Genomic DNA, 12390 nt, shown 5'->3' with positions numbered 1-12390 from the left:
TTTTTTTTTGGCTGCATCTGAACTGAAGACATGCACACCTAAAAAGTCCAGGATGAGCAAAAATGGGTGTATACATGTAGCACCCTGTTTGGGGAAGATTCCTGCCTTTTACTCAGTGCTTCTTGGATATGCTGTGGTCCTCCTACCCAGAAAAGGGATGGATGAATGCAGGAACACAGTCAGAAACAGAGAGAGAGAGTGTGAGAGTCTTATCCCTTTTAACAGATAAGAATGAAGGTGGTAATGCAGGCAGAACCAAAAAGACAAAATCTACTAGTGATTGGCGATTCTCCAGTGATTTAGTTTTTTTTTGGATGACTCTTTTTAACTGAATCATATGAATCGATTCATATGCACAAACAAATTGATTCAGTGGAGTTCAAAGGGAGTGCTAAATCACATCATGGTCCTACATGTTCATTTTGCTGGTAGATGTTGAGAACGTATGCGTGGGAACCACTCGACTCATTTGACTCGTGAACAAGTCACTACCCAAAACCCAGTCTAACAATATTCATTCACTTTAATTGTGAGTAAATTTCTATCCAAGAATCAGTTGAACAATTTTTGTTCATTTCATTGGTGTACTGAATGACATTTTGAGAACCAGTCTAACAATTCTTGTTCATTTAATTCACAAAACTATTTATTGTGAGTCACACAGTTCTCATTTACTTGTCATTTTGTAATGAAACGTTTTATTTGAATTATGCATCTTAAATGTTTTCTCATGCTTTGTGCACGGAAACAGAACAATGGCATATGAAATATCATGTTACATATACAGGTATAAATAATGATATATTTATATATATGTATTATAAATAAATTAATAAACATATATTTCTATATACACATACATATTTATTAAAATAATGTATCAATTATTAAACGATCATTTGTGATGCAGTCACCAAAGGGCTCTGAACAAATCAAGTGAATCAAAAGAATTAATCAAATCAGTAAACTGAACCTAAATGCCAAAATCGACGTTTGTTTCTCATTTTATTTGGATTTGTGTTTTGTGGACTTGCCAGTTTAGAAATGCCTTCAATTTATTCAGCTGCTGATACCTCAAAGGAGGTAACCATATATAGGAGCAAAGCACCCCCCTTTCCTTCTGCATCTGATGAAAGGTGCCTAAATCTCCTCTAATCCGTTATACACCACTTTAAATTAGTTTATTAATTTGATGCTGCCTGCTAAATGCTGCCCAGTAGCCTGCCTTCTCAATCTATTCCCATATTAATTAATACACACCTTTCATTGCCACATTTTTTGTGAGCTTCACTCAGCAAAAAAGCCAGCACATTTTCATTTAATGGATGCAAATTCAAATGACTGTCCAGCTTGTTGTTTCTGGGGAATGATGGGGGGTGGCGGGGGGGAATAGCATTGATGGCATATTGGAGCAATTAGCAAAGCAATTTATTGAGCGCTGAGGCAAATAAGACAAAAGTCAAGCAAAAAAGGATTTTACCAACAACGTGTGAGTTGCCTAAAGACATTCACAAGAAAGCAGATACATTCTTTTCATTTGTTTTTGTAACATACCTACTAAAATACCGGAGGCACAATCGGCTGTAGTCCAACCTGACAGAATCTTGAGCAATGGAGGAATCAGCCGTGGATGCAGCACCAGTCCAGTGCATGACACAAATAATCACACCGAACCACTGCCACTCATTCCTGCTATTTAAAAATGCAAAAAACAAACCATAATCTCAATAGTTAAAACACATGACAGTGATGAATATAGGGAGAACTTAAAGGATTAAAAAAGCAAATAAATAAATAAACAAAATGTCTACTTTATTCCAAGAATGCTAACTAACTCACAGCAGAACTCGGAGGCTTCCTGAAGCACTTCTGGCTCAGTGCTGGACAGCAGGGCCCCACTTGCATCACTCACAACAAGAACTGGGTGAGCTACTTGGACAGCAGTCATGCTAACTAGGACATCAGATTCTGGGCAGGAATGGACGATAAACCAGTTCATCTGGTATGCTGGATGAAATTCTTCTTGCGGTTATAGATTCTGAAAAAACATTTTAACTGCATGCTGTAAATTAGTGGAAAAACTGTGAACATAATGTAAAAAAAAATGATATTGCAAAACATGTTAATCTGTACGTGCAAAAGAAAAAAAGATAATGTGATTTTCCATTGGTTTCTTAGTGTCATAACAGTCATGACTTTGTGTATGGATTTATTGCACACAGTCCACAATACAACAACACCAAATGTTAAATCACACTTCCCATTTTCTTTTGCACTTTAATATTGTGTGGTTCAACGGGATGGGTAAGTCAATGAAAACTGGGAAAGAGGACAGGAAAAACATCTTGCTTGCTTGGCGGAGGTGGCCTGAGCAATTGAGAAAGAGGCTGTTCTTTTATTGCTCTTTTATTGGTTCAAGAAAGGTGACTACCTGCTTTTGAGCAGCAGAGTATTAACAAGTGTCTCAATAGTTAAGACACACACCTTTGCACACAATTAATTAAAAGTGCATTTGTTACTTGTTGAAAAATATTTCTTTCTTTTTGTACCTATAGAAATGGTCAAAATTATGTTTTGTCATGGTAGGACCCTAGTGTGACCCTGTTTCCTTTATTCTCTTTATGGTGCAGACCTTAACAGAAGGGCCCAAATCCCATACTCTTACTACACTTGTCAGGCTTAACTGCCATTGTAGTTCAAGACTTCCCCATTTTTTTTACTTTCTATGACCCTGGCAAGTAGACAGAATACCAGAACAGGCAGGAGAAAATATTAAATGTATTATAGATAAAATGCCTAAAGTATAAGCGAAGTTCAAATATGAGTATTGTAATAATAGCCTACCAGGTGGCTGTCTGTTTTATTATACTGAATAGCCTTTGGTCCAGCTCTTTACTCCTGCATGTCCTATGAATAAAGTGGCAGAAATGACAGTGCGGCCTGTCCTATCCTTCTCAAGATGGAAAATGACAGATAGAGAGATCAGCATGGTTTGCAGGCCTCATTTATCCAATTTTAATGGTCCCCGGCACACTTCTTGTACAAGTGGGAGTGTGCAGTTTCCAATGACCAAACTCAGACACATTCAGCCTCCAATTCATCCCAGTTCATCTTTGTTCCCTTTCAGCATTCTCTCTGGTTTGCACAGGATGCATAATCGCTGGTTTCAAACAAACAAGAAAGAAAGGTAGTTGGGTAGTAAAGTGTCTTCTCAAACCTGCCTTCTAGTCCAGGCTTTCTTCTTGGGAGGATAGGCTCATGTAATGTTCTAAAACAAGGCGACTCTGACATGTTCATACAGCCTCATACCCACTATAGTCAATCCCCCCCTCCCCCCCCAACTTTTGTAGGGAGAAAATTACAATAGCTTACTTTCATTAAATGTATACGTAATTAGAATTTCTCTGCCTATATAAACATTTTAAAATATGATATATTTATACAATAAAATGAATATACATAACCTACTGCACCCTGAAATGGGTTTCTGGCCAACTCCTAGCACCTTCCATAGAGAATAGCATCCCAGACAGCACACATCCCAACGGCACACTACAAAACCCGCAAGCTCATAATGTTTATATTACAAGGACCCTCAGAAGTGTAAGCTGAAGGAGATGTCCACTAGCTGATCACGTATAGACTAATAGTGTGATGTGGAGCACTTTGTGGTAGCATCAGCTGAGCTCTCTCTTTCACTCAGTCCCTGCCATACTGTACAGAACAATGTCCATAGTCCACCTGACTCCAGAGATCCTCTGTGGCACATCTAGGAACCTAATCACAGTACAAATCCTGACGACTTCACCAAGAGGTTATCACATGATGATCCATCTCATGTTGCACGTTTTGCATGGTGTTAACTGCTGGTGGTCAACATCAAAACTGCAATGTGTGAATTACAAGGGAACTCATAAGCAGCTTCCCTAAAGAGTAATCTCCACTAGCTGTTTGTGTAGGGACTGACTGTAAAATATACAAAGTGGAGCACATACTGGTGGCATCAGCTGAGCTCTACCTCCCACTCAGACCCCACCGCACTGAACAGCACCATCTCCAAAACAAACTTGTGGTATCTGGTCACATGCCTTGGTCATTAGTTCACATTTCTTTCAAAGACTGCAAGTAGGGTAAATGTCAATCTGTGACACATAGAGACAGGTGACAAAGAATGAGGGAACAAAAGATTTTCAAATATGCTGTGGCAGCTTTCATAGTTGAACAACATGGAGTCCTAATGGATAGCGAAGTGGCATCACACCTCCAGAAGCCAGCCTGGTCAGTACCACCTATGCTTCTATTGGATTTTCCTCCAGAACTCCTTTTAGATTATTGGGTTTGTGCACAAATGTCCCCTGCAATGGATTGGCATGTCATTCAGCATTCAGGGTTGGTTCCTGCCTTTATCCAGTCCTGCTCAGTTTGAAGACTGACCCTTTTGCTGTGATCCTGCAGTAGTTATATGCTCAGATTGCTTACTTTTGCAAATGCTTAAATCTGAGGCTGTCATGAACTTGGAGAGAACTTTAGCAAAAAAGAGTCACAAAAAAATCAAATTAACCACTAAATTGGGAAAAACCATTAAACCCAGGTAGTAAAGAAAAGGGCAAATGTGTAATCTTTACAAATAAAAATATTTATTTTTCAAAGGACTCTGTTAAGAAAGGAAACTCTGATTGGCAGAAAAGACAAAGGAACAGCTGTTTAAAATAGGCAATCCAGTAACAAACAATGTCCCAGTGCACAAGTCCAAAAGTATAGTTAAAAAACAGAGAAATATAGAACAATAAATCATAAACACTAGAACTCACCAACACCACAAGCACATTCAATGAACCGCAATGGACTGTGAGTTTTCCTGAGCCTTTGCTGGGCTGAGGTCAGTCCCTTTGGGAACCACTCAAAAAGCATATGACATATAGACACATAGACACATACAAACTAAATCATTAATGATATTAACATAATTAAAAGAATAAAAAATGAGCAAAACACACCCAGAAGAGGAAGTTGAACCCCAGTCCGGGACAGAACCCTGGCTGAAATATAAAAGAGACAGAATAAGTCACTCATTTAGGTTCCTGAGGTGAGATATTTTGTAATGCCCAGTATGGCGAGCGGCTGGTGATGGTACCTAGCCGGGACGCCCAGGAGGACTGAAGCCCTCCTCCAAACCACGTGGGGGCGACCGCCCTGGTGGCTTTGGGGGCCACGGCAACAGAGCTTTGAAGCCATATATATTCACGTTTAAGTTCTCCTGCGGATAAGTCGGGGCATGATTTTACCGTATAATTTCTGGTATTTTATACTGTCGGTCGTATAAGTTGAATGTGGAAAACTCATGCTATTGGTCCAAGAGATTATGATATGCTAATGCCCACCTGAGAGAGTAACCACAGAGCACACTGCCTTTTTTTTCTATGTATTGTGCCTACATGACCACACAATAATCCCCAAACTATTCTGAAGCGATGGTTGCACTGTTTTGTGTTTTTTGTATCTTACACTCTCATACACCTTTATCTTAAGAGCATCCCTTATTTACAATGGAGCATTCATCCATCCATCCATCCATTTTCTAACCCACTGAATCCGAATACAGGGTCACGGGGGTCTGCTGGAGCCAATCCCAGCCAACACAGGGCACAAGGCAGGAACCAATCCTGGGCAGGGTGCCAACCTACTGCAGGACACACACAAACACACCCACACACCAAGCACACACTAGGGCCAATTTAGAATCGCCAATCCACCTAACCTGCATGTCTTTGGATTGTGGGAGGAAACCGGAGGAAACCCACGCAGACACGGGGAGAACATGCAAACTCCACGCAGGGGGACCCGGGAAGCGAACCCGGGTCTCCTAACTGCGAGGCAGCAGTGCTACCACTGCGCCACCGTGCCGCCCTTGGAGCATTCAATCAGAAGAAAATATGAAGCTGGTTTTAAATTAAAAGTCTTTGAAGTGGCGAAAGAAATTGGTAACTGAGCTGCTGCAACAAAATTCGACATGTCTGAGAAACGTGTGCGAGATTGGAGGAAGCTAGAAGATTTAAAAAAAAAAAATGAAGTGTCGCATTTTTGAATGGGCGTATAAGTCGGGTCTGATTTTATGATCGATTTTTCGGGTTTCAAGACCTGACTTATATGTGAGTGTATACAGTAAGTATTTTCTTTATTAATATTGTCACTCATTTTTCTTTATTTAACATTACTTTTTTTATACCTCTGTGACCCCTTTGTGTTTTGCCATTGATGTGATGCACAGACTCATTGAAGCAGGGTCATAGAAATCACCATATAAAACTTGGCAAGGTGGTCCAAGATGGTGGATTCTCTCTCCAAGTATTTTGCAGTGTTAGAACTCAGCACTCCAATTTGATTCTGATTCAAAGTATTGTATTGGAATTTGGTGAAGGTTCTTAGGTACTTCTGGTAAGGAAATCAGCTAAATTCTTGATCACGATGCTGTCTCCTCATCTCCTGCTCTTTTACAACTAGCTGCATTAACTGTCAAAGACAGGTATTTTGAAATATTTAATATTTTGATATCTCTCGCCTTATGTGTGCCTTCAGCATTAGTCCAAAGCCAATCTTCAGTATCTGCTTGTGTCTCAACCTGTCATGGCCAGCACTTCTTCTCGATTGTGTTCCTGTAAGACTACTTTTCAGACTCACTTTGCTAGTCTCCTGTTTGCTTTTTGACTAGCATCAATGGTAGGTGGACATTCACATTTTTGCAAATACTTTCTGTTTTTGAAGGTGACTCTTGTCTTTCCTCCTATGCCTTTCCTCATGTGCGTCAACGTCCTTTGCCCTTGTGCCTTCTGTCTTGATTGTTTTTGAATAAGCAACCAAGGAGAAACTGACCAATCAGATTGCTCGTAAGGACACACACACTCAGATTAGTATTTTATTATTTAGATTGATCTGTTTGCCATTTAACTACCTTAGCATAACATTACTATTCTGAAGAGACATGCAAGTTCAAATTGATTAGATGTGATTTGACAAGTACACAGGACAGTGTGATCAACATTATGTTTCAGACAGGGTTCTTCCCATGGCTGCCGTTCAGATTCATATCTTCTGTCTCTTTTGTTAATTTTTTTTATTTGTGTTGATTAAGTACATCAACCTTTATTTTTGGTTTTTATTCGATGAATATCACTTGCCTTTGCTATGTCCTCTGTGTTTTGTGGGTGGTGCCCCAAGAGGCAGGGCCATCTGCAAATCACCACCAGGAAATGCCCTCTGCCCTATGAATCCAGAGGGTCTCTCACAGTTCCTGGTGGTTCATTTCAAATGTGCTGAGGAGTGGTGAGCTCTGGTGATTCTGTGAGTTCTTTGACTTCTTTGGATTTTTGACCTTCGCTCTTTTGTTTACTATTTTTTTTTTTTTTTAATGGGACTTGGATTGCCTTTGCTAGAGGAAATTAAATTTTTCGTTTATGCTCCACAGAGCTTCATTATTATTGGAATACTTTTGTTGTGAAGAATAAATCTTTTATTTTATAAAAATGTGGTATTTGCCTTTATTACAAACTAGGGTTTAATGGTGATATCCCCCTCTATGGGGATTATTAGAAGTATTTGGAACACATTGACAGTCTCTGGCACCATGATAAACATGAAAGTATTAAAATTTGCATATACATTATGTACAGGTACACTTGATAATACATTTGAACTTGAAATGTGCTGCATATAAAGAAACATTAAGAACAGTCAAAGAAACCAAATAATAGTGAAAAGTGTTCCAAATTATTTTTGTTTCATGTGCTAGGATCGTTTATTAGAGGACTGTCTTCCTGCTCTCAACCTATAGACCAGTTTCCATTGTTTTGTAGTTCGAATACTGAATTTCAGTATGAATACATGTTTCTGAATATGTTATACATTTACAGGGGGTCATTACTGTCACGTGTAGCGTAAAATTCCTATTATTAATCAACATGTAACAGGCTGCCTCTCTCCAGTGCCATGATTAGTGATTCCAAATGTCTTACTTTGAATTTTTTGTCTTCCTTACCTAGGCCCATAGGCCACATAACACATTTGTCAGAAATAATAATACTCTGATATATCTAATATTACTATATGACTGATAAAGTTATGTTTGTATCATTAATACTTGCTATACAACAAATTATATAAGTGAAAATAACATGCACTAAATTAGTGTGCTAAAATGTAACATTTTCACTGCAATGCTTTATAACACCAATCCCCTTCTTTCTGTTATTTCCAGCTATTCATCTCCCTTGGCTACCAATGACAACGAAGCCTCAAGGTTTCAGCCCCGCTTCGATTTTCCCTATCCCTCCATTTCACTCCATGACTGGAGAGTTCGAATGGTGTCATCATCAGAACTTCCAGGACAAAAATCCAAACTGGTTGTTCTCCCTTCCCGTTTCTGGCCATCCAGTGATCAGCTAGAAAGCTCCTTCAGCTCTAACTCTGGGATGACCAAGAAGTGGCCTTGGGACTGGTCAGAAAACGTGGCAAATTTGGAGAAAAGAAACATAGTCGTGGCAGATGACGCAGCCTTCAGAGAAAAAAGTAAACTGCTGACAGCAATGGAGAGGCAAAAGTGGCTCAATTCCTATATACAGAAACTGCTGGTCGTGAACTCTAAGTAGAAGAATGATGAACACCATTTAATTTAATAAAGTTATATAAAAAAATGTTATTTTCATTAATCTGTCCTTATTCATTTTGGGGTAGTGGTGCATATTGAAATGTAAATCAATAAATGTCAGCAGAACTATGATGCAGAATTCAATAATGAGGTTCTACCATTTCTTTACCTCTTTGTCCACACAAATATGTACTCCTGATTTGTAGATTGACCTAGTATATAAATTACAACAGCAGCTTGTCAGAAAACAAAAACATTAAAAAGCATAAAGGTAATTAAGACAGGTCCTACCTATACAAATAATAGTCTCAGATTACCAGATAAGGTAGTGTTTTGTCAAGGTAAGGTCTCGTACTGACCCTTTTCTCTCTTTATTACATAGACCTGAATTAAATGTCTCAAATCTCTGCCGTAGCCCACATATGTTACACTACCTTTTATATCTATGACCTCTGTCAACAAGATAGGCTCCAGTACAGGTAGGAGAAAAAATTACAATTTTATTCATCATGTATTATGGGTAACATTCCCCAAATAATAAACAAAGTAAAAATGTGAGTGCTGGCAAAAAGGTATTAATACAACCTGGGTAATAATGAGCTCATCTTGCATAATCTGCCAGGTGGATCTCTGTCTATGGGTTTGGCCCAGCATGGTTGAGTTATGTCTGTATAGGGCTGCCGAAATGGTCTCTCCTCCACATGGAAAATGGCAGAAACAGGAGAGAGATAGAGATTAACAAAGATGCTCTCTCTCTCTATATTTTTATGTTGATCCAGCTTCCTCAATGTACCTCCAGGACCATATCATAGTGTAATTAACTCCATGCTTCATTCCATATTGTCCTTTCATCTCAGCCGCCTGCATTTCTCTAGACCACCTGACCAGAATTGTTAACCAGTCTTTCCAAAGATTTTATCTGTACTAGTTATAACCTGTAGTAATTACAACAATTAGTTTCTATTTTTTTCAAAGTACAGTACATATTTTTTATTATATCATTATTACACCATTCTCATGACACTCCACCTCTTGATAAACATAATGTACCATCCTCATGACAAATGGCTAGTCCTTTTATCCACAGTACCAACCTATTACTCCCTGCTAACCTTCCACCAACACTGTTTCTCCACAACCTAGCTATCTACCAGTTGATTCCTGGCATGTCAATTACCCAGCTGACTGCAGGTACACTGGCAATATAATTAGTTGGGTTAGGTTTTAAAGCCCTAAGTTTGAACCACTTGTAGAAGTATTTCTGGAGTCCTGCGTATCAAATAGAAGACATAGCTTGAGGTCATTTTAGTGGACCAAGGTCCTCGCACACACTGCATATCACCACTGAAAACAATGGGAGACTGTGTCATGATTTGGTATCATTTTGGGTCCTCAAAGGCCACCAGTGATTCTTCTGTCATTACGTCTGCTTACAGCATTGCTAGAGGTGTGACCTCTGAGGTCAGCAACTACGTGTAATCGACAGGATAGGATAAAAGTGGGTGCAAATCCTTATCCAATTTGCAAATTGCAAATCTCTGTAATATTCAAAGTTTATCTTTGTACTCTTTTCTTATGTGTACTCATGGTTTTGAGCCTCTTGTTCTCTCGTCTCTCATGCTGGGTTTCATTTTTGTTTAACTTTATATTTTCTTTTGCTTTGTGTTGTTTTTTACACACATCTCTGGTTTTTGGTCAAAGGTTTATCTGCCAGTTCGCTGACAGAACATCATGATAGTTTGATCTCCCCAGGATCCTCGAGCATATTGTTCCCTGGACTCCACAGTGCTCTCTAGTCACCTTTGGAGGCTCCCAATATTCTGTACGACTGGGATTTCCCCATTGCTCTGATAAAATAGTTCAGAGTGTTGTATAACCTTACTGCTATCCAGTAGTGTCCCGTGTTGGTCAGAATAAGAAATGTGACCCTTATTCTGTTTACAAAATTTATAAATGATGAATGCAAAAGGGGCGACATGGTGGTACAGTGGGTAGCACTGCTGAGTCGCAGTTAGGAGACCTGGGTTCGCTTCCCGGGTCCTCCCTGCGTGGAGTTTGCATGTTCTCCATGTGTTTGTGTGGGTTTCCTCTAGGTACTCAGGTTTCCTCCCAAAGTTCAAAGATTGGTGATTATAAATTGTCTCTAGTTTGTGCTTGTTGTGTGTGTGTGTGCCCTGCAGTGGGCTGGCGCCCTGCCTGGGGTTTGTTTCCTGCCTTGCACCCTGTGTTGGCTGGGATTGGCTCCAGCAGACCCCTGTGACCCTGTAGTTAGGATATAGTGGGTTGGATAATGGATGGATGAATACAAAAGTATGGCATTATAAATTGAAAAGTAGAGACTACAGCTTGAAGAGAGCAAATAACTGGATGGAAATTCTAGTTAACAAATAATATAAAGGAGTCACAGTGGAGCTAAATTCAGAAATTTTATCCATAGATGGACATTGCATGTTCAGAAAGACAACATGTAAGGTCAGTGTGATTTGATCCAGGTAAGATTACAATAAGGAACTAGACTGAGGAGCACAAAGCTTTGGAAATGTAAACCTCAAGGTGACAAGAAGTTCTTCTTCCTGCTTCCTTGTGACCTTTAGTTATGAATCCCAGAGTGCACATCCAGAACAGAAAACAGAACTGAATAATAATTCATCTGCTTCTAAATGAAAAAACAAAATCTAAAACTGGATTGACAATCATGTGTCATCCACATATCGCTCTGTTTGGAGCACATTACTGCTTGATGAGTCATCTATTATGATCACTTACATTATCCTGCTGGCTTGTTTTCTTATTTTGCTCCACAGGAACGCTCAAATCACACCTACCCAGACAAAATCTGAAAGAAGATAGTTCATTTTACTACAAATAAAAAAGCAAAGTCTAGTATTAATGTACAGTAGGAGTATTAGCAGATGAAGATTTTAAAGCTCAGGTCACCCAGTGTATTCATTTTGACATCTGAGAATAACAATGGAAACAAAGAAATAAAAGCACATCTGAAATGCAATAAAACGACCTAATGCATGAATAAATCCACATGCCAGTTACAGCTGGCTTCGGCGTTGTGAAGACCGGCAGCTACCGGCTAGTCTTCTGATTGTGTACAGTAGAAAACCTGCCAGCTCCAAGTCAGTTAGGTAACACTCAAACTTAAAGGTCCATAAGAAGTGAAGAAGTGTGTCTGGTTGTCCTTCCTTCTATCACTTTTGTTAGGTCCTAACCACTGCCTACCAGGGACACCACACAAGACCTGCCGTTTTGGACACACTCTGTCCATTCTTCTAGCCAGCTCAATTTGGCTCTTGTCAGAGTTATTCGGATCCTTATGCTTGCCCGTCATATCAGCTTCAAGAACTGACTGTTCACTTGCTGATTAATACATGCAACCCTTTGACACGCGCCATTGTCACGAGATAATCGATGTGATTCACTTCACCTGTCAGGTGTTTGAATGCTGTGGCAGATTAGTGTGTGTGTATGTAAGAGACGGACACAAAAGATGCTCTACTGCGTCTTCAGAGAGACAAATGTGATAAAAAGCAAAGCCTGCATAACAGGATGACTTACCTACAGTGAGAGTTTGAAGCCAATTAGGGCACTTCTGGTGCTCAGAAGTTCTTTAATTTGTGTGGCCTAATGGTCTAAATCTAAGGTTCCCAATGTGGGTGGTAAAAAAACTTTATAACCAATTCAAAGTGATCATAAAATCATTTTAGACAGGTACTCTTTGACAGCCAACAAACTTCTGT

At 39.4% G+C, this 12390-nt stretch overlaps 1 protein-coding gene across 1 annotated transcript in view; it reads left to right on the top strand.

The window, feature by feature from the left end:
• Window positions 1–9201, top strand: part of pth2 (parathyroid hormone 2) — a 39748-nt gene extending 30547 nt beyond the window's left edge. The window contains exon 3 of the mRNA XM_039741869.1: window positions 8252–9201. Within this exon, the coding sequence (XP_039597803.1) occupies window positions 8252–8642 (391 nt within the window). The 3' untranslated portion in view covers window positions 8643–9201. The remainder of the gene's footprint in view (window positions 1–8251) is intronic.
• Window positions 9202–12390: the final 3189 nt, after the last annotated feature.

The sequence above is a fragment of the Polypterus senegalus genome, chromosome 18, assembly GCF_016835505.1.
Source record: "Polypterus senegalus isolate Bchr_013 chromosome 18, ASM1683550v1, whole genome shotgun sequence".
Classification (NCBI taxonomy): Eukaryota; Metazoa; Chordata; class Cladistia; order Polypteriformes; family Polypteridae; genus Polypterus; species Polypterus senegalus.
The sequence above is the reverse complement of the archived record's forward strand: the minus strand, read 5'-3'. Positions and strand labels throughout refer to the sequence as shown.